Here is a 23445-nt window from a genome sequence, read left to right on the forward strand (position 1 = left end):
TCCAAATTTCAACTTCTGAGTTTTTTAGAATGGGAAGAATGCTGCTTTATACTGGCACTCTATTCCCCATGTACTGCACAGACTAATGCCCTCATGAAAAAAAGCTGGATAAATGTGGATCTTACCCACTATTTTTCCTATCTTTCAAGAATTGTATACCTTCCTGTGTTTTCATGCTATTTTGGTTGCTTTCCAGGGTCTTTGAAAAGAATCTCTTCCTTGTCCAGAGTTTATAGTTGCTATTTGCAACAGGGTCTGTCCAACATAAGCTACTGTGTCACTTCCAGAAGCTAGAAGTCCTTCTTTTATTTTTTGATTATTATCTTTGAAAAGTATGGAATCTTCCTGGATCAACTATTTTCAGCAGATTCATGCAGCATTTAAGTCAAAGCCATATCCCAGCAATTTTTCTGTGTGACACAGGATTTTAAAGACAGTCTAGGTAAGAGATAATAGGTAGTAGCAATAAAGGTAGTGACAAGTGGTCAAATTCCATTTTCTTTTATTAACTATTTTATGTGCCAATATTCTGTTGTTAGAGAGTTCAGACAAGCTATAAGAAACTAAATTATCTTTTCTCTTTTGGCATTTCTCAAAACTTTTAAAATCAAAAGAATTGCATGTATTTTTAGTAACAGAAAAATATGCTTTGACAAATTGTTCTTTATTTCCTATTTCCAAAAAGAGCTTACGGTTGTCTGGTGCAAGCATCATAGACATTGCAGATTTCTGGCTACATTTCTATCCCCTCTCTTCCATGTACAGCCCAAGTTCAGCTAAATTGTCTGACATAAATTTTCATAGATGCTATGTAGAGAATTGCTGAAAGGAAGATGAGTGGAATCTGTGAGAATAGAGTCACCTCCAGTGCCTAAATGAGAAATGATTTGTGAAAAGAGTATCTAGGAAGAAAATCAATAAATTGTTCACGATTGATTAGTCTGCAGGGAGTAATGTGGATGAACTGAAGTTTCTGGCTTGTGCAACGAAATGGATGGTGTTGTCAAGCCCTGAGACAGGAAACAGTAGATATGAGAGAGGAAAACATATATGATTTTCAGCTTTGGAGTATGAGATGTCCTTGAGATTTTTATTTGGATGCACCTAATCTAATCTCCATCTGCAGTATTGCCTCCATTTTTTTCTACATCATATGCTTCTTATCATAGTGTAACTATGAATTTTTTAACTCCCATTTTTAATAACTAACATTTCCCAGAAAATAAAGCAAACAAAAGGGAGCAAATTCTTAGTCTGGCATTTGAAGTATTCCACACTCTGGCTTTTTTTTTTTTTTTTTTTTAACTTTTCAACCTTATTGGCCATTATTCTCTACAAAATGGTGGTTTATAGTTTCTATATAATTAGGAAACACAGAGAAGGCCTAGTGAAATTCCATTCAGGCAAAGGTAGTGAGCAGAATATTGTGATTTGTTTGCTTAAAACCTTGAGATGAAAAGCAAAGTGAGTAAAAGACTAGATGGCCAGGCACGCTGGTTCACGCCTGTAATCCCTGCACTTTGGGAGACCGAGGCGAGTGGATCACCTGAGGTCAGGAGTTCGAGACCAGCCTGGCCAACGTGGTGAAATCCTGTCTTTACTAAAAAATAAGCCGAGGCTCGGCATGGTGGCTCACGCCTGTAATCCCAGCACTTTGGGAGGCCAAGGCGGGTGGATCACGAGGGCAGGAGATAGAGACCATCCCGGCTAACACGGTGAAACCCCGTCTCTACTAAAAATACAAAAAAATTAGCCAGGCGTGGTGGCAGAAGCCTGTAGTCCCAGCTACTTGGGAGGCTGAGGCAGGAGAATGCTGTGAACCCAGGAGGCGGAGCTTGCAGTGAGCCGAAATCGCACCACTGCACTCCAGCCTGGGTGACAGAACGAGACTCAGTCTCAAAAAAAAAAAAAAAAAATCAGCTGATCAGCTGGGCGTGGTGGCACACGCCTGTAATCCCAGCTACTCTGGAGGCTGAAGCAGGAAAATCGCTTGAACCTGGAAGGCAGAAGTTGCAATGAGCTGAGATCAGGCCATTGCACTCCAGCCTGGCCGACGAGAGCAAAACTCTGTCTAAAAAATAAAAAATAAAAATAAAAAAAATACTAGGAATTTTCCTTCTTGTACACCTTCGTGAAAATAAGTCTATTTGTGCAAGTTTAGAAACTGCAATTACAGATTTCTTGGCACTATGGAGCCTAATGGTCAAGCAACCCTGCAATGCAGAGACAGTATAAAAATTATCTGTTAAATGCAACACTTTATCACTTGTTCAGAAATTTGAGAGGATGAGAATAATTAAGATTTCTGATAATGTGTTATGATCATGTATTTATTGCTACAGTTAGTTATATATTTTTTGGCACAATGTTTACCTGCTAATCTTAATAGAGTTAAGATAAAATTCAATTGTAGGCATTTTTCCCTTCTATTGGGATAATTAGTCCAAGCGAACTGAGCAAAGGTTGCAGGAGCCCCAGCATGGCTGAGGAAGACTTGGTGAGGCATCCACTGGCTGCTGGGAGGAGAGCATTACCTTCTAAACAACACTGTCCAATAGAAATATAATGCAAGCCACATATATAATTTTAAATTTTCTAGTATTTATACTTAAAAAGCAAGAAGAAATAAGATGACTTTCACCCAACACTGCTTCCAAATAAGCAGTACTCTGGAGAACACGAGAAATCCTCAGAAAAATAAGCTCCAGCTCTGAGGTGCTGATTATGGTAGGGCAATCAATACAGATCAAAACATGGCACAGGGAGCTTAAGTTCCTAGGGAGAGTAGAAATCGATAGAGCCAAGAAATAGCTCCCCTTTGGCTTATTTTTAACCTGAGTAGCTATCATACGCCAAGAGCTGTGCAGTTTTCATTTACCCCATGCCAAGAACTTAAGTAGGCTCTACTGACCAGGAAGTTAAGTAATATGCCCGAGGTACATTTTCAATGGAAGAGGCTGACTGAGGGTCACCCAACTTATATCTCCAAATTTCACAATTTCTACAAGTTCTGTCCTGGGAGGCAAGAGTAGGTGAAATGAGCACACTCTACACCAGGCAAACAAACCTCAACGCTTAGCCGCCCGGCACCTCCTAGGGCCGGAAGCCTCTCAGCCCGAAGCCGCTCCTGGCTGCAACCTCCGTACCGCAGTCCAATTAGCAGCCGCGACCCGGCGCCCGCCCACGCCGCGTCACGAGTCAGCCAAAGATGGCTGCGCCCAGGCAATTTGAGCAAAGGCCGCAGTGACCCCTGCGTGGCTGAGGAAGACCTGAGGAGGCACCCACAGGCTGCTGGGAGGAGAGCATAAGGTACTGGTGTTCCGGGGGAGGGGGTGAAATAAATGTCCCAGTGTCAGGAGAAGCACGACGCGGTGACACGCTAGCTACCAGCAGCGCTGCGCGTAAATGAGAGCAAGTAGAAGTGTAGTTGGCTCTTGGTGCTTTCTCTTCACTTTGCACTCTAGAAGGAAAGACCTTATATTTAAATTAACCCAGTAGAAGGGGAAAATGCCTGAGATTGAATTTAATCCCAGGTTTACTGTCAATTTACAAGGTGACCACGGCCAAATTTGATTATCAGAGGCCCCACTTTACTTCTTTCTCAGATAGGCCCCACACTGCCTATCTCTCAGAGCTCTTCCAAGAATGACATGAGATAGGTAACACAAAAATCTTTCGAAATATTTGTAGTTTTTACAGGCGGCGTTGTCTTTGATAGGTATTTGTTATTAATATCGGAGACAAAATGCCCACAGGGGCTGCCCAGTCAGGACTTATACTGAATTAGGTGTGACTTCATTGCTCTCAGTACAATATGTACATACTGAATTTGATTATATATTTCACCACCCCATACACAAAATCATTCAGAGCTCCTATACAGCAGGGATTGTGTCTTATCATCTTATCGTAGCCAAGGCCCTCAAAAATTTGACTACCAGAAACCTAGACCTAAATTTCTAAGGCTCCATTGTACTTATTAGGTTAACTTTAAGTCTAGAGATACGGAATGTCAATGTACTCAACATTTCCAAATGACCCCTTATCAATATAAAACAGGTAGCAATAAATATTTAAACGAGTGCCTGTAATGTAGGAAATGAGAAAATCTGGTTTCATAAAACCATGTTTTCCTTTATTGTTATCCCTGAACTTAATTTTTTTTTTTTTTTTTTTTTTTTTTAGACCGAGTCTCGCTCTCACCCAGGCTGGAGTGCAGTGGCGAGATCTCGGCACACTGCAACCTCCGCCTCCCAGGTTCAAGCGATTCTCCTGCCTCAGCCTCCTGAGTAGCTGGGATTACAGGCAGCTGCCGCCGTACCTGGCTAATTTTTGTATTTTTAAAAGACAAGAGTTTCACCATGTTGGCCAGGCTGGTCTCGAACTCCTGACCTCAGGTGATCCGTCTGCCTTGGCCTCCCAAGGTGCTGGGATTACAGGCGTGAGCCACTGCACCCAGCCTTTGTTTTTCTTAACTGTTACCCTGAAACCTGAGCCAAATCTTCATCATTCACCATTCCCTTAACATTTTCACCCTAACTAATGCAGACAACAAACTACTGGCATGTAGGTTACCTGCAAAGCCTACCATATTTACATCTGGCCCTTTAAAGTTTGCTGAGCCCTGATCTCAGGTATACCTAGAAATGAAATTGCTAGGTATGTGTGTCTTCTATCTGCTAAATAATACCAAATTCTTTCCCAAAGTGACTGTACAGTTTGGGTAAAGCTACCCCACATTCTGTACATGGAATGTACTTTTAGCTACCCCACATTCTGTACACGGAATGTACTTTTAGCTACCCCACATTCTTGCCAATATATAATTGGAATTGTCAGATTTTAATTTTAGCTAACCTATGGGTACCTATTGGTATCTCACTGTGGGTTGTTCCCCCAGTTATAATGAAGGTGAGCATATTTTCATGTTTATTGGCCATTTAACTTTCCTTTTTGTGAACTGCCTGTTCAAATATTTTGTCAGTTTTTCTGTAGGGCTGCTTACCTTTTCAGTGTTGATATGTAGTTCCATGTATGTTCTGGGTACTAACTACTCTTTCATCAGTTCTATTGCATTTTCTCCCACACTAGCTTATCTTTATGGTATATGTTGATAACCATAGGTTCTTAACTTAAATACTGTTAGTTTTATAAGTCTTTTATGTTTAGTGCTATTTGTGAATTGTTTAGGAAATACTTTCAAGGCTTATGAAGATATTCTGTATTTCCTAAAAGCTTTATGTGTTGCTTTTCATATTCTCGTTTCTGTTTCACTTAGATTTTTTTTTAATAATATATATGCAATGATTTTTTTCAGATTAGCTCTACAGTATTATTTTTAGTCTTCAGAAGGTTTTTAAAATTCCTTGTATAAATTCTTGAGAAATGATATCTTCATGTTTTTTAAGGCTCAAAATGGAAAATCATAAATCCAATAATACCAAGGAAAACATAACAATTGTTGATATATCCAGAAAAATTAACCAGCTTCCAGAGGCAGAAAGGTAAGATCCCTTCTTAATTTAAAAATACCTTTTATCAGGTGGATTTTCACCATTGATTCATTATCTCAAATTTATCTGGTTTGAGTATAAACAACATAGAATGTGAGGAGGAAATTGCCCTTTTCTTGCCTGGATGAGAGCGTTTAACCATTTTGCTCAACATCACATAGCTAATTGTGGAAGGTGAGGCTGGAACTCATGTCTTTGGACATATCTAATTGTATAATGTTTTGAGTTTTTCCATTAGGCTTGGAGTATAGTAAAATGTAAACATTTACAGACCCATTTAAATTACAAAACTTTAAAATAACTTTTAAAATGTCTTTTTCTTTTCCAGTTCATTCTGTCAGTATGCTTACCAGTCTAAGAGTACCATAGAACACACATAGCAAGATAGAGAATGTCAGAGAAACAGGATCATGGCTAAAGATCTTTAAGATATTATTAAAGAGGGCCAGGCATGGTGGCTCACGCCTATAATCCCAGCACTTTGGGAGGCCAAGGCGGGCAGATCACCTGAGGTCAGGAGTTCAGACCAGCCTGGCCAACATGGTGAAACCTTGTCTCTACTAAAAGTACAAAAATTAGCTGGGCGTGGTGGCAGGTGCCTGTAATCCCAGCTACTTGGGAGGCTGAGGCAGGAGAATTGCTTGAACCTGGGAGGTGGAGGTTGCAGTGAGCCGAGATCACACCACTACACTCCAGCCTGGGCAGCAAGAGCAAGGCTCCGTCTCAACAACAAAAAAAAAAAGGTATTAAAGAGAAAAACCAATATAGGGAACATACTGATCTTTGCCAGGCAGCTAATGTGTACTTCCACAAAATGTCTTACACTTTGTTGACAGTCAAGAAGGTCTCTCTGACTATAAAAGGATGAAAAGCAGCCACCTAGAAAGGAGAGAGGGACAGTGTCTTAAGTAGAGGGAATGGCATATGCCTAGCCACAAGATAGCCAAGGCTTGTGGTACTTGAGTAACCACTGTTACTGAAGTACTAAGGAAGTGGGCATAAGGACCAGGAATAGTTTTGAGCAGGGGGATGATGTTAGCATTTCTAAAGAACATTCCAGCTGCTTTTTGGAAAGCAGATTTGAGGTAGGAAAGAAAGGAAACACAAAGACCAGTAGAAAAAAACGGCATAGTAATCCTGGTGAGTGGAGATGGTAGGGGTGGTGACAGTTGAGATGAAAAGAGGATGGATTTAAAATACATCCTGGAAGCATAATCTTGCTATCTTCAGGAATAAAAACTGAACAAATCCCCATCTTGCTGCCACTTACCATCTTAATCAGGGAGAACCCATAAATCGAGACCAGTAGTGTTCAGAACAAGGATCTCCGAGGGGAAGAAAAAAAAAGGCCAGTAGTAAGAACTTGGTGAGATCTTAAAAGCCCTTTTACCCCCCTCCCCACACTCCAACTCCACTCCCTTCTAGTTGTTCTCCTGAGGTAACGGAAAACCTCTTAAAGCGAAAAAGGAACTATGTCCATGTTTCCAGGCCAGCAAGATAGGGAAAGTGAGAAAGACTAACAAAAGAAGAGTAGGCTGGGCATGGTGGCTCACACCTGTAATCCCAGCACTTTGGGAGGCAGAGGCGGGCTGGTCACCTGAGGTCAGGAGTTTAAGACTAGCCTGGCCAACATGGCGAAACCCTCTCTCTACTAAAAATGCAAAAATTAGCCAGATGTGGGGGCGCATGCCTGTAGTCCTAGCCACTGGAGAAGCTGAGGCACGAGAATTGTTTGAACCTGGGAGGCGGATGTTGCATTGAACCGAGATCATGCCACTGCACTCCAGCCTGGGCAACAGAGCGACTGTCTCAAAAAAGACTAGATGGTGGCAGCTTTGAAGAGAAGAAAGCAGTCTGTCACTGGATTCTTTACCAAATTAGAAAGAATACCTGGAACTGCAAAGTAAAATTTAGAGGCAATAAATGTTTCAATCATTGGCATCTAAACTAGGCAGATTACAGTGTCCTGTTATCTTTGCCTTGTTCCTATTTTTTCTCTTCATTCCCATTTTATCTTCTAAGTTTGAATCTTCATTTCTTCTTGGATTATTAATCAGGTATTTAATGGTTACTTGGCATGTCCTTCAGTGTATGGAGCTTTCTTAATATCAAAAACTTCATTTTCTGATCTACAGCAATACTTTCACGTACATGTTTGTCATTTGTTAAATTTGGGCTATTTCATGTCTATTTCTTATGTATGTCTTATCAAAAAGTCATGAGTTTTTAGTTGGTATAGGTACTTTTTTGGAAAACTGGCAAGGGGCTGCTAGGTAACAATTTTGTGCTAACTTTTAATTAACTAAACATTTTGACTAGCTATGGGAAAAATCTGGTTGGGAGAGAGCAAAGTTTGCTATGCAGATTTCACTTGTACTACTTTTTATTTATTTGTATATGTAACATACTTGTAAACAAATGGACTTATATATAACATATGTATATATGTATTTTATATATATTATATATACATACAGGCAAATTATTTACCTGAGCATTGGGATTTAAAATGGGGATAATATATATTTCACATGATTTTTATGATGAAATATTTTAGAGGAAGTGTTCAAGTTTTTTATTCCCCCAACCCCCACAAAAAAAAAATAGGCTTTTCACATTTACATGGTTTTTGTGGTTGCTAGGTTCTCCAGGCTGTCATCACTAATTATAATCTATGTACTCCAAGTTCCTGAACTGCCACCGTCTTGTACCACCATTACCATTTTCATAGACTTGTTTTATCTCGTTTACATCTCTTTCTTCTCCAGTAATATTTAACTATGTTAACCTTGAAGATAGAAGGCAATTTTTGTGCCTTTAGCACTAAGTCTGCTGCATACAGTGGGGTTCTCAATGAGTGATAGGCATCATGATTGCAAAGTGTCATAAGAAAAGCAATACCTTATACAACGTAGGAAGCTGAGTTCGTAGAAAAGCTATTTTAAGATGAGTGTAAGCCATAGAAGTTAGAGGAGGTACTGTGTGGCTACTTTGGCTAGTTAAGAGTAATGAAAATTTTAAGACTGACTGTATTGTAGATGGCAATGCAAGTGGTAAAAAAGCTAAGTAGTAGTCTGAAAAGTTTGGAGTCAGTATTTTCAGTATTCAGCAATCATGTTAGGTATTACTTTTTCCCAAAACCTTGGCTTCAAATCCAGTTCTACCACTACCTCAAAACATCAAGTTTATTTCTCATCAATGGGTTGTTATAAAGTACCTAGCATAGGGTATTGCTTAAATGTTAATACTCCCAATCCTGACACTAATGTTTCAGGGAAGAGTGAAAGAAATCACATTAACTCCACATTATTGAACATCTTCTGTGTCAGGCTGAATACATCTTTGTATCCATTGTCTTCTGGTTGTTTAAAGACTAGTGTAGAAGCCTGACATGTAAATCAGTGATTATATAAGATAGTACTGTCTTGTAATGTGTTGTGCTAGAGAGGTAAGTATTAATTATTATGGGAGCTCAGGAGAGGCACCCACTGGCTGCTGGGAGAAGAGCAAAAACCTATATATAAAGCAATTTTTTAGATTTTGGTTCTATTAGGGATAGATGTTATATCCAGTTAGTGTATTCCCAAAGTCCTATAACACGTCAAAATCAGGAAAGCTCACACATACAATAATGCCAAAGAAAAAGTTCTTTCTTCTCACCCTTTCAGGAATCTACTTGAACATGGATCAGTTTATGTTGGATTAAATGCTGCTCTTTGTGGCCTCATAGCAAACAGTCTTTTTCGACGCATCTTGAATGTGACAAAGGCTCGTATAGCTGCTGGCTTACCAATGGCATGGATACCTTTTCTTACAACAGACATAACTTACAGATGTTTTGTAAGTTTTCCTTTGAATACAGGTAAATTCTACTTTACTATCACCAAAGAGTTTGCCTTAGTATATGTTATTTGCAGCTTTAGTCCATACTTATCAAGTAGCTGTATGCTGTAATGCAGTGTTAAGATTAAATCTTGCTAGCCTATATAATGTGGCAAATAATTCATATTAGTATGGTCTACCAACCAAGATGCACATACACAGCAGTTCTACATACTTTTTCTTTAATTGAGATGGAGTTTTGCTCTTGTTGCCCAGGTTGGAGTGCCCTGGCGCGATCTTGGCTCACTGCAACCTCCACCTTCTGGGTTCAAGCAATTCTCCTGCCTCAGCCTCCTGAGTAGCTGGGATTACAGGTGCCCACCACCACACCCGGCTAATTTTTTGTATTTTTAGTAGAGACAGGGTTTCACCATGTTGGCCAGGCTGGTCTCAAACTCCTGACCTCAGGTGATCCACCCGCCTTGGCTTCTCAAAGTGCTGGGATTACAGGCGTGAGCCACTGCACCCGGCAATACTTTCCTTTTTCTAACATATCTTTCTCACAGTGCTCATTTAGAGTAAGAAATATTTGGAAATCCATACATATATATGAAAATTATGTATATGGAAATATTATATATATACAAATGTATATAAATAATATGTTGGCTACCTTAGATTTTTTATTTATATTTTATAGAGAAGTTCCTTAAAGGGGGAAAATATTTTTATGGAAGTAAGACTCTTTATATAGTAAATCTCTTAAAGCACTAAATGCATATACATTTATCAAATACATGGAGATTTGATTTCCTTTTGAAAATTTACCATGTGTGCTGAATGCTTTGAGTATAGTTAATCATAAAAAAAATCTTTTGATTAATTACTTCAAATAAAAATATTACCATGGGTGCTAGGGAAGGCAGTCCCTCTAAATTTTATTTTGTTAAGTGCTGCTCCAAATTTGTTTAAATTTGACGAGTATTTTGTTTTAATTCCCATGACCAGTGGAAACAATTTCTATGATCAAGGAAGACCTATCGCCCATTTAATTGAACAGACTGAGTGAAAATATTAGCCCAGGTCTGTTGATAAAAAAACAAGTGCAGAAAGCTAGCAGCAGCCCAGACCATGAGATTATTACATCTAAGTTGAGAACAAATTAGAGAATTTCTTTCCTAAAATAGTTTTACCAATTATTCCTAGCTATTTTAAGTTACTCATAGATGTAATTATACCTTTTAACATGCTTTGTAGAATTACATTTGATATATTGCCTGAAAAATACCTGTGATACACAAAAGAGGATCTTACATTCTTTTAATCATGTTTGCTTGACTATCATGACCTTCATTTCTATGACTAATTTATTTCCTAGGTGATTTGGATTGTGAAACCTGTACCATAACACGGAGTGGACTGATTGGTCTTGTTATTGGTGGTCTATACCCTGTTTTCTTGGCTATACCTGTAAATGGTGGCCTAGCAGCCAGGTAGGAAATGAAAAACTTTTTATAATATGTGATTACCTATAAAACTCACAACTTAAAGCAGCAAATATATTTTATTTTTAAGGCATTTAGACCAAAGGCAATGTTACCCTCTTGATTAGCAGTTAGCAAGACCTGTTTTTTCTTATAATGAAATTCTACTTAATCAAGAATTTCAAACAGTTATACTTGGTGTGTAGTTCAGGCTATTAACCTTAATTTGTGTACTGAATACTAAACTAACTACAAAGCTGCAAACAGTATTATGCATGAAACTTCTGTCATATAAACAATTATCTTGGATGAGTTTGAACACCTGCACTAAAGGAAAATTCCATCAGAAAATGTCTAGCTGTTATATTAGCCTTCTATTCTAAAATAATTCTGGCTATTCTCTGTTGAACTCTTGCATCAGCAATCTATGCTATAGCCTTGAAGCAAACTGGATAAAGAAACAAAAGTTTTTAGAATTAATAGACACTGAAGACCTTTAATCTTCAGTTTTATCTTAAGACTTCTAGGACTAATATATATCATAGATAGGTTTGCCATTTGATACAACAATCTTTTCTATTGAACTATCTCAATGTTTTCTTACAGGTATCAATCAGCTCTGTTACCACACAAAGGGAACATCTTAAGTTACTGGATTAGAACTTCTAAGCCTGTCTTTAGAAAGATGTTATTTCCTATCATGCTCCAGACTATGTTTTCAGCATACCTTGGGTCTGAACAATATAAACTACTTATAAAGGCCCTTCAGTTATCTGAACCTGGCAAAGAAATTCACTGATTTTAAACAAATATGTAAACAAAAATAAAATGGTAAAAACAGTTTATGTCTAATGTTATGCATAAACATAAGACTTGTAATTTATCACGAGGTATAATTCTGGGACCTACAACAAAAGGCTACACAGGGCAACAAAAGGCTGAATCTAAGTAAAAGCTACCCACTTAAACAAGTTTAACTTCACTAGTTTGCCCAGTATTGTCTCTTCTACCTTGCTTGCTCTACTCTTTTACCTTAGGCGTTGAGTTTGGTCTGTAACACAAGAGGAAAAAGTAACTATATAGTATTTTACACTGAAGACTTCATAATGCCAAACAGGAATAAAAAATGAAAAAATATGTATCAATATACTATACCAAATGTTATTTATAATTCACTTTCCCCATTCAAATTATTAATCCATAGATTCTTAGAACTGATTTAACAACCTTCCTCAAATCAATCATCTTCTTGAGTCATTCAGGCTCAGCGTCAGCTATTATGATATAGACCTACCTACTTCAAGTCACCTTATTTAGAAAGCTGTATTTTTAGTTTAGGTAGTCTTTCAAGCTTCCATTTATTGTGGGATATTTAGAATCACAAAATTAACTAATCTCTCTGACCCTTAGTGAAATATCCTAGTTGGCTCATTTCCTAAGATCATTTAAATTTTTGATGTGGTTTCTTCTGTTCTGCTAACATTTCTCATCCTAGTTCTCTAAACCATTTTCTTTTGTGACAGCAACTGAATCAGCATTGTCCAACAGAGCTTTCTGTGATGATGGAAGTATTTTCTATCTGCACTGTCAATATGTTAGCCACTAGCCTATGTAGCTGCTGGGCACCTGAAATGTGACAAGTGCAATTGAGTAACTGAATTTTTAATTTTAAACCATTTAAAATGTTTAGCCACGTGACTAATGGTTACAGTATTGGACAGTGTAGATCTAAACCAACACTTATGAAGCAAGCCAATCATCACAGAAAAGTACCAAACAAAATTTTAAGTGGCATCCAAGATTATTCATGAATCTCTTAATTATTACTTCCAAATAGTGACATATCTGTTAAGTAATCTTATGCTACTTAAAATTATATATAATTTAGAAAAAGCATCTTTGTGAGTGAAACTGGCCTTTAGCTTCTGTTTAAAGAAAAATATAAAGCTATGCTGCCAAAGATGAAAAACTCATGTGAAATTAATAAAATACAATCTCAGTTTTTCAGAAAGCAAAGATGATTTGTTCTTTCAACAGGCACATAAAATGTATTATCTACCAAACTTATATAAAAAATGATCCCAGTTATGAGGCAAAAAGAATCTATATGCACAAGAGACTGAAAAGAAGCATGCCAAAATGTTTACTGTGGATAGTCTATGGCTTATAGAGTTATAAGGGTGATTTTTCTTTTCTTCTTGATTCCTTTCAGGATATTCCAAGTTTTCTGTAAAGAATATGCTTTACTTTTACAACTAGGGAAAGACAGAAAGATATATATAACATTTAAAGGGCAAAACAATATAGCTGTTTATTTTACAGGCTAAAATATCAAGATGAAAAGCTCTGACCCCAAATCATCCATTTTACCTACATTCTGTCACTTTTACTAAAAGCAGAGTTCTACTCATCCCAGTGAAAAAACAATGAATTAAAAGTAATTTCTGGCGTTAACCCAAGTACCGAGTTAGATTCCTTAAGAATATAGAATTATGTAATCAACTTAGATCATTGAAAGCCCAATGATATAACTAAGTTATTTGACGACTGAGCACACATTGTTTCCTTACTTATCTTTAAACATTCCTAGTCCAATTACTCCCTAGCATAATACCATTTATAAATGAGGATGAGTTTACAATGGTTTCTGTAATCAAAAAGTATTTCTACTATCTGTCCTCTGCCACATATTTTTAAATTATCTTTTCCATTAGCAGAAATGGGCAACATAAGCAATAAATCATGTTAAGTCTGTTGCTACAAATTTACTTTGCCAAAATTTTTGTTCAGAGGGTAGATATCTGCATTATTTAAGGACATTTAGTCATCTGCAGCTAACACCTGAAGTAAACTACCCTCAATCAATTTTTAATATTTCTAGTCACAGTAGACAAACTATTTAAATCTTTTATAATTTACTTTGTGTAGTTATTTGGCTAAAGAAAAAAAAAAAGAGGGCTCACATTCTATTTAAATTAAGAAATTAATATATTTTATAAAGCCCAAATTATAGTACACTAAGAGCCAGAGGGGTCTAGGGAATTGATCTCAGTGGGTATACAGCAATGACAAAATTTGGAGGCAGACGCTAAAGGAAGTTGAGATAAATAAAATTCAAATCAGTATATTAACAGAACTACACAAGTGTTTACAACACAGTAACTACACTTTTCAATTAGTTCACTGTGAAAACTGAGCAAAATATTTTCAACAATTTTGGGTCAACAAAAAGTATGGAGTATTTTAAGACAATAAAGAGTGACTGGTGTTGAGAGTACTGAGGCTACACATAGAGGTACTGAAATTCAAATCTGAAAAATACTGTGCTGGCCACACCTAACACTACAAATTTCTAATGGAAGAATTCCCTTTTTGATCCCCAGCTTAGGTGGTAAGTAAATAAAAAAACAGCTCAGAAAAACAGCAAAAATATTAACATTTAGGAGAGTCTCAAAACTTTGTATTGGCTGTGAGTCTGGGGGAAAAAACATAAATGTCATACTACCAATTAAGCTTTCAAGAGTCATCAGATTATTTAGCTTTACAATTTTACTAAATCAGAGAGACCTTAAACTACACATTCAAAATGCTGAACTAGGTAATCACATATTAAAAAGATAATGACTCATTATCAGTGAATTACCCAGTCTGTTCTATCAAAGTAGTAGTTAAGGTCACCAAATAATGTTGGTGCCTTTGGTTCTGGAATTACAACTAGCTATACTATAGGAGCATCAGCGCTTAAGTTTTAAGCCAGTGGGAATACTCTGCTGCCCGGCTTCACAGGCACTGAATACACTTAAAATGGTAAGAAACTGACTGGATTTAATAAGTTTTGAATAATACAATAACCAACTGTATATTTATTATGAAATAAGAGCCAATCTCCTACCCAATCCCTCTTCTATCAGCTGCACATTTCCAAATGAGTGAGATAAAATGACTCAATCTAAACCAGGTGAAGGAATGTATTAAAATAATCCAACAAAAATGAAATAAAACAATCCAGAGTTTTGAGTGTTTTTTCACACTTGTAATAAACTGAAAAAATATTTCAATTAAAACAACCATATGCCACAAAAAGCCACTCCCATCATCCAGAATACTAAAGCCCTTATACAACACTAGATAAATTTTTATATAAAACAGTAGAAACTAGCATACCATTAATTAGAAACCTCAAAATATTCAAAAAACAGTATCAAGTACTCAAGAGAAAGCTCAAGAAGCCAAAACCTCAAGAATCCATACATCCTGGTTGTTAACCTAAATTGTAATTAACTACCCACACATTTAATCATAATCAACTTTTTCAAAGATATACAAATCAATGCATCTATTTAAAAGGACTACTCTTTATAGTTCAGAACTTTACATTAACTTTAATATTCTACTCAGCAGGGTGTCTGTCTGTACTCCAAATTAGCTCTCATGCTCCAGGAGATAAATGCAAACTCATATGCCTTGTGATCACTGATGGCCTGCTTATGTAATTCTAGTCCACTAAATGTTAATTCCATAGAATATGCTCTTGATTATGTAAAAACTCTAATTTCTTGATGAAATACTGTAATTCTCCAAAGGTTACAATTTTGTAAAGATATGCAATAACTGAGTATCACTCCCATGAAAGACAAAAAAAGTATAATTTTGTTCCAAGATTAACTTAGTCTCATGTATCTCTATTAAGTCTTTCAAGGATTCCAGAGAATCTTTTCATATCTCCATTTCTGGAAAGTGAAATCAGTATAGAAGTAATTTGGGAACTTGAAAATGGCATTCATTTTTTTCAGCAGATGCCAAATTTTTGACCGACATGGCTCTCACAATTACTTTGTTACCATCAGTCCAGTCAGTTAACAGGTTGTAGGGAAAGATTCGTTTTTGCAGACACTGCTAAGCTGTTTAAAGAGAAGAGAGAGAGATTAATTTAGTGATTATAAAATGCACAAATATTTAAAATATTTTGAACACTTTTTGTTGGATTATATCAGAGGTGTGACTACATTTTAACAAAAGTGGACTTTTTAAGATAAGTCTGGTCAAAGAAGTGCAGAAACAGTAAGTCAATATGATAGAAATAGTAGGTCAAAATATGATGTGTTAGTTCAATTAATGTATGAACTCCTGCCACCATCGAAAGACAAATATTAAAAAGCTACATCTTTAGTCTAGTTCTGTATTTTACCATAGAGGCACATTTATAAGAAAAACAAAAGGGTCACCCAAATACTAAATTGTTTTCAACCATTACAGTAAATAGAGCCAAACCTAGAAATTTCAAAAACAATCCATTTTATATTCCAGAAATCTCCTTTATCCATGTGCTAATCATCCAGAACACAATTTTCTAAAAATAGTAAGACAACAGTTTCACATCATAACTTTTTTAATTAACAAGTAGTGAATCGGACACTTTAAGATATTGTTTACTACATACTGAAATAAACAGATCTGTTTAAATTCAGAAACCCAAACATTTACAGTAAAATGTGCTTACACATAAATATGACCAAATTTATATAAAGCCCCTATTAGATAGATCCTAAATACATGCAATTACCATGTAAAAACAAGACCATGAAGTTGATGTAAAAAATGACAAAATCACTAAGTCACCAAAACTAGAAAAAAAAAATGAAATGGAAACTGAGAAAAGACAGTTAATAAAACATAAGGAACCTAACAAAGCAGCTTTAAAAATAGGCCATACTAATCTTTCCATTTTCAAAAGTTCTTTATCAAGTAATTCCAAAAACTGCCATTTATAAAATGACATTCTAAAAATCTACACTTGGAATTTCAAAGCATCTCAATTCAGAAAGCTTTGACTACTATTTCTCCCCAGCCCACAATTTCAAATAATGCAGGAAAAGTATTGATGTAAGGAAGAAAATACTCCAACAGAATGTTATAGTTTTTAGAAAAATGAACTTACTGCTTTCCCGAACCTTTTAAGACCCACAGTCAGCATTAACAACAATCATTTTTCCTATTTTCATCCATTATTTTCCAATGTCAGAGATGAATAAATTCTTTGAGCCCATAACTAAAAGATCAACAAACCTGGTTTTATTATGACACCATATTTTTGTCATTGGTACTGCACAAAATTATATACAAAGAAATATATACAAAATGTTCAAGTATTAGTTAAATTTCAATTCAAGGCTTCTGTTTCAAAAAAGCTACATTTAACATATTTCATAAAGATAGCACAAATTAGTCATTTCAAATAATCTTTCCAACTACTTTTGGTTTATATATATATATGTATGTATGTGTGTATATATATATATATATATATATATAAAATTCAGTAGGCACTAAAAACCCATGCAGCTGCATTGTGAGGGGCTTGCTCCTGCCCTTAGGTATAAGCAGGTTCATCACTCCAATTTGTGAGTTTGGCTACTACCCATTCATGCTCAAGTGCAGTAGTAGATGATTTTACAAAATATGCTGTGATGCACTGGAAACCAAAGACCAATTCAGGTCTCAAATCGTATTATCTAGCAACAAAACATGTACAGTTGTGCAAGAACAAGGATTCCATTTTCATAACCAAATAACAACAAAATAAAACATTTTATGTGTAAGATAACTTACATCTTTGGACTGCTGGAAAATACTTTTTAATTATGAACATTTTAAAAATAAAAAACAGCAGAAGCCCTGATATTACCTCTTTTTCCTCATTTCTTATACTACCTTTTAAAATAAAGCAGGAAATGTGGCCAGCAGCTGGTCCCGTCTCTTCTGCCCCAACAGCTGTATCCACTTTAGCACAAAGAAAAACAAGGATGCTAAATACGTATATACTTTATCAAGCAGTGATGTTTCACAAAGAATTTCTTAATGCCTCTTACACTGAAGGACACCATAACTCAATTTATACAACTGGTTAATAGATTCAAGGGAAGAATAAATCCCACCTTTAGGAAAATAGTGCCAATCGTGTCATTTAAGTGGCCAGAACCACTTAATTTAAAAAATTATTTTAAAATAGGACAAATACTTTTGAAACACAGAGAATAAGATTCTTTGTGAAGCCTCACTTTACACGTTTTCATTCACATTTCACAACCTTCAATATCTAATCATACATATATAAATTTAACCTAAAATTTTAATACAACAAAAATAAAGATGTTCAACAATTTATTCATACTCAGTGATAGGGTAATCACTGCTGGTCCTCAAAGAAACATTAGCCATTCTTATTCTCCAATTAACTAAAACACAGGAGTCTGATATGTATGTTAATTTCCAACTTCTCTAATGGTGAGACATTAAAATCTGTTACTCCGTATAGACTGTTTCTATATCTCGCACTGAAAACTAAAAGGCATTGTTGATATTTAAGAGATACCTGTCACCTCCAGCAAAATAACTATCACATTTGTGCATGCCTCAAATACTTATTGTCAACCTCTGAAAAGTTGCCCTAAAATCGGAATTCCAATTTGCACCTTGTACAACTCGGAACTTCCATTCAACTTCACCTGTTTCACTGTCTCCAAACTGTCTCTCTATAAGCAGGTTTCAGTGTACAGTTGGAACCGATGTCATCCAAGGCCATGTCCACACTGGGGACAGAAGAGCTAGGTACACGCAAAGTCTGAATAAGGGGACACATTAATAGCTATTTCAACCAGAAGAGGCATCTTAAATACATTCTTGACCAGCACAAGTCTGTTTCCAGGGTGGACAGGGCCCAAATTAGATTTCCCTCCCACCTTCCAAAACAGAAAAAAAAAAAAAATCACACACACACAAACTGAGATGTTGCCCATTAAAGTAGATTAAGCAGCAGAGCATGAGCGTTACGGGAAGAGATGGATCCTTACCAGGTTGTGAGGCGGGAACGACTGTTCTGTAACCCCTACAACGGAGCCTGGCAGGAAGGAAATCACCTAAAAAAGAAACTGTCAGAGAGATTTAATAGTCACATGTTATCATTAGGAGTTGGTTACTGTGTCACATTCATGCTTTTAGCTAAACACTTTAAGATTCAATATTACTTTTTTTCTCTCCTCTGAAATGTGTCCGGTGAAGATGTCCCACTACGGTAAGTTTGACATGGTGTAAGGGAGTTGAAAGGGGTAAACGCGGATAAAGAGCAGATTACTTGACCCTACATTTTAAGAGAAGACGACGCCTTCCGGGCGCACGCCGAGCAGAACTCCACCGACACCTTATCCTTGTCCACATGGAGACAGACTCCTCCCGCCGAGTCGTCCTCTTCCCGCAGGTCCTGCTTCTGCTTTCCCACCGGCAGAGCGTAGTCGTGGTCACCGGCGGGCGAGTCTCTGAAGAGCGAGGTGGTCAGCCGCAGTCCCACGCCGCTCAGCCGGCTCAGCAAGCGAGCCAGTCCAGTCTCGTTGGCTAAGACTGCCCGTAGGTAGCGACTCTCCTCCTGCAGTGCCTGTACGCGTTTGCCCAGCTCCCGATTCTCGGCCCGCAGCTCCTGGTTCTCGGCTGCCAGACCCCGGACTCGACTCTCCAGCCCCATCACGTACTCCTTCTTCTTCAGCCGATTAAGGCGGGCAGCGGCCGCCGCCGCCTTCCGGGGACTCTTTGTCGCCGCCTGGTTGTTGTCGTTACCGCTGCCGCCACCGCCGCCTCCTCCTGGGGACTTTCTCCGCCTCTTTTCGGCGCTGCCACTGTCACTGCTGCTGCTGCAGCCTCCGATACCGTTTAACAGCCTTTGCAGCAGGTCAGAAAAGCGCTGCATTTCAGCAGCCGCGGCCTCTTCATCATCGTCCGCTCTCCACAGGCCGCCGCTATCCGAGCCTCCGCCAGACGAGGAGAGAGGCCCCGGCGAGCTAAGCCCGGGGTCCAGGTGCCAGTCCGGTTGCCGGGGGTCCAGGAGATCCGCCAGTTCCAGCCCAGACAGAAAGTCCATATCCTCCGTCTCTTCCCCCGGGAGGCTGGCGATCGCCTCCTCCTCCATCTCCTCGGGCGAGGGCGCGCGCACGGCCACGCCGCCGCGGCTCCCCCTCCCGGCTTCCAACTCTCCTTCGTCGCCAAACTGCTGCTTGCGGCCGGGAGATCCGGCCGCCGCCGTCTCCTCCTCCCCCGCTGCAGCCCGGGTCAGGTCCGAGGGCAGCGAGCAGGTTGCAGCCGGCTCCGGACTCTCACTGCGGGTTGGGGAGTTGCTGCCCGAGGCTGCCAGCAGCTTGGTCAGGCTATGCCTCATGAGGGCCGGCGGCGGGCCGCGGTAGGCCCCAGCCGCTAACAGTGGGCCTCACGGGCCCCAAGGATCCCAGGCCCCAGGGCCGGTAGCCCCCGGCACTGGCCGAAACGAAATGCAGGGAAAGGTCCGAGTCGCCTCCCGCCTCACTTGGCTAGTCGACCCCCCGCGCCAAGGCGCGGGGAGGGACGGGAGAACGAAGCGGTGAGGCCCTGCGATGACTCGACCGCGCCGCCCAGACAACGGCCTAGCCGGAAGTCAGTGGTTTTCGCCCCAGCCCCGCCCACCGCGTTTCGCGCGCCACCAGGCCGTAGTGTCGCGAGATTTCAGGGTGCTTTAGAGTGGGAATAATTCCAGCTTTCTAGTGATGTCATAATAACAGCGGCAAAAATAACAAGTCTCTAGATTTATCCACCCTAATTCAATACCACCCAATACCCAGACTCAACAGTTCAACACAACATTTTGCCATATTTGCTTTATCTTTACATAAATGCTTGTAAATTTTTTTTTTCTGAATCATCCTAAAGTTGCGGATAAGACACCACACTCCTGCGTACTTCAGTGTGCATCTCTAAAAATAAGGACTTTTTTTCATAATCATAATACTATTACCAAGCTTCAGAAAATTAACAATCGTTTACTAATACTATTTAATACCTGGGCCATACTAGATGTCCTCAGTTGGATAATGGATATGCTAGTTACCCTAACCTGATCACTACATTCCATATGTATAGAAACATCACTATGTACCAAATGAATATGACAGTTATTATTTGTCAATTAAAAAAATTTAAAACCAAAGCAAAACGAATGTAGAATACAACATTGCTTACAAAAATTGTCTTCAGTTGTTCTTGCCATTTTTGTAAGTAGATATTTTCACTTGAGCTAAGATCCAATCAGTACTGACTTACTGCATTTGGGTAACAAACAAACAAAAACTCTGACAAATAGAGCCAGGAAAGGCTATGAAGAGAGGGTACTCATGCTTGTATGCCTGAAAACAAAGACTATAAAAACCACAACGTTGCACAAAGACTATCACGACCTTATACAAAACCTCTGCAAGGATGTCTGCCCAGAAACTGCCTGTCCAACCTTTAACTGACGTCACCCTTGTTATTGACCTTTGTAGCTAAGATAATTATTTCAAAACAATGTGTAACCATCCTTTTTTTTCTTCCTTTAAAACTCTGTCTTCCTTCGTCTTCCTGAATACACACATAGTTTACTATGGCATGCGTTTTCCCACTGAAATGCTCTATTCTCAAAACATATCTTTTATTTTAGAGACCTTTTCTGTTTGTTATTTAGGTTCACATCCCACAAGGGATTTGAGATTTGAAGCAGTTTACAAATACAGATATTTAAGTTCACATCCCACAAGAGATTTGAGATTTGAAGCAGTTTACAAGTACATTAGAATATAGTAAAACAAAACATTTTGAATTTTCAAAAAGCAAGGCCAATAAAAGATGAACTAGGAAGAGAAGGAGTTCTGAAAGGGGAAAAGGTTAATATTGGAATTGGATGGATGCAATATCTTACTCAGTTGTTTGAATTGGGCTAAAAATTGTTTCCTGACAGCCCAAACAAAAAAAGAGAAATGAATTTTCCTTTGTTCATGAGTAAAGTATATATGAATTCTTTAACTGCTCTTCTAGTTCTTAAATCTTAAAGAAACTTCTCCATAGGACACTGAATAATGTAGCAGATATCCTCAAGGATAGCTGCTTCTATGCAGTATTTCTTAGAGACACAGAAAGCAACTTCCAGGGAAGTTGAACACTGACAGGTCCTAAATATTGAGAAACGTGCCTGGTACTGCATAGACTTCAACAAATATTTATTGAGTGAGTGAATAAAGTCTACAGTTTTGACTGAAGCCGTAACACTAAAGCTCAACTGAATGAAAACAATTATTTCAAGGTGTGAAAAAAGTATGACCTGTGGTATCTAGAAGAATAAATAAAAGGACTCCTTGTCCTGCTTAACATTCCATTAGGAAAGATTTTGCCAAAGTACAACAGCACACAGTTCAAGGTGATTATATGTATACTCTGGCCTCCCTTGAGTACAGGTGTTTTGTATGGCTGCTAATCCCATTCAACTGCATTTTCCCCTTTGGCAAAATTCAATATTATTGACTGATTATATTTTTTAAATTACAAAATTTTGTTTTAAATACACGATTTGGCTGGGCGTGGTGGCTCACACCTGTAATCCTAGCACTTTGGGAGGCCAAGGCAAGAGGATTGCCTGAGCCCAGGAGTTCGAGACCAGCCTGGGCAGCAGAGAGAGACACCAACCCCCCATCCCCCGCCACCAACCCCCACCCACTACCACGCCTGGCTAATTTTTTGTACTTTTAGTAGAAATGGGGTTTCCCCATGTTGGCCAGGCTGGTCTCGAACTCCTGGTCTCAGGTGATCTGCCCGACTCAGCCTCCCAAAGTGCTGGGATTGCAGGCACAAGCCATCGCGACTGCCCAAATTTGCTTTTCTTTGATTATTGGAAGGTTGAATATTTGTCACATGACCAACTGACTTCTAATGTGAGTAGGATTTTCACTTCCCTAACTCATTTTTCTTTGAAGTAGGGGAAAAATGTTCTTCAGGGAAGATGTTTGTCTTTTTTCTTCTTGATTTATGTGAATTCTTTACATTATAAGGAAAACATCCCTTTGTCTCTTACATTTTCCAACTTTTTTTAAAAATCATTTTACCATTTACTAGGGGTGGAGTTGTAAAGCTGCTTCTCAGGCTGTAATTTTTAAATGATCAATTTATCAAAGACCAGGCTCAGCAGCTCACACCTGTAATCTCAGCACTTCGGGAGGCCAAGGCAGGTGGAGCACTTAAGACCAGGAGTTCGAGACCAGCCTGGCCAACATGGTGAAACCCCATCTCTATTAAAAATACAAAAAATTAGAAAAAAATTAGCCAGGTGTGGTGGCACATGCCTGTAATCCCAGCTACTTGGGAGGCTGAGGCCCGAGAATCACTTGAACCTTGGAGGTGGAGGTTGCAGTAAGCCAAGATCGTGCCATTGCACTCCAGCCTGGGTGACAGAGTAAGACTATGTCTAAAAAAAAAAAAAAAAAAAATCCACTTATCAATTCATTGACTAATCCATACTTGTCCTACTGACTTCCCAACATGCCATATATTAAATTCTTACATATACTTGGATCTATTTCTGGTCTTTATCTATTTTATTGATCACTTCTGCAATTCCAGAAGCAAAATCACTCCACTTTTTATTGGAGTTTATATTACATTTTCATATCTCATATGGCAAGTCCCTCTTTGTTACTTTTACTTTCTCAGAATTTTCTAGCTATACTTAAGTATTTATTTCTCTACATAACTTTAGAAGACTTTCCAAGTTCAAAAAAGCTAGAATTTTTATGGAAATTGCATTA

The 23445-nt window shown here is 38.3% G+C and overlaps 2 protein-coding genes across 7 annotated transcripts; one reads left to right on the forward strand and one right to left on the reverse strand.

Annotated features, from left to right (window-relative positions):
- Positions 1-3158: 3158 nt before the first annotated feature.
- On the forward strand, positions 3159-11659 carry TMEM126A (transmembrane protein 126A). Its single transcript, XM_054441605.2, has 5 exons — positions 3159-3309; positions 5409-5504; positions 9182-9375; positions 10714-10828; positions 11426-11659. Exons 2-5 carry the CDS (start codon positions 5416-5418, stop codon positions 11616-11618), a joined length of 591 nt encoding a protein of 196 aa, XP_054297580.1. The 5' UTR covers positions 3159-3309; positions 5409-5415; the 3' UTR covers positions 11619-11659.
- Positions 11660-17517: 5858 nt separating this feature from the next.
- CREBZF (CREB/ATF bZIP transcription factor) lies at positions 17518-20322 on the reverse strand. Of its 6 annotated transcripts, XR_010127604.1 has the most exons (4): positions 18961-20292; positions 18670-18747; positions 18325-18440; positions 17518-17599 (listed from the first exon to the last, which is right to left on the reverse strand). XR_010127604.1 is itself a non-coding variant. In XM_054441601.2 (1 exon), the coding sequence occupies exon 1, from the start codon at positions 20019-20021 to the stop codon at positions 18957-18959; it is 1065 nt and encodes a 354-aa protein (XP_054297576.1). In that variant the 5' UTR covers positions 20022-20322; the 3' UTR covers positions 17532-18956. The 6 variants fall into 6 exon arrangements, 1 of the variants encoding a protein (XP_054297576.1); XR_010127607.1 differs by having other exon boundaries at positions 18325-18747; positions 18844-20322; XR_010127603.1 differs by lacking the exon at positions 18325-18440 and having other exon boundaries at positions 18961-20320.
- Between the last annotated feature and the right edge of the window lie 3123 nt (positions 20323-23445).

The sequence above is a fragment of the Pongo pygmaeus genome, chromosome 9 (assembly GCF_028885625.2).
Source record: "Pongo pygmaeus isolate AG05252 chromosome 9, NHGRI_mPonPyg2-v2.0_pri, whole genome shotgun sequence".
NCBI classification, from domain to species: Eukaryota; Metazoa; Chordata; class Mammalia; order Primates; family Hominidae; genus Pongo; species Pongo pygmaeus.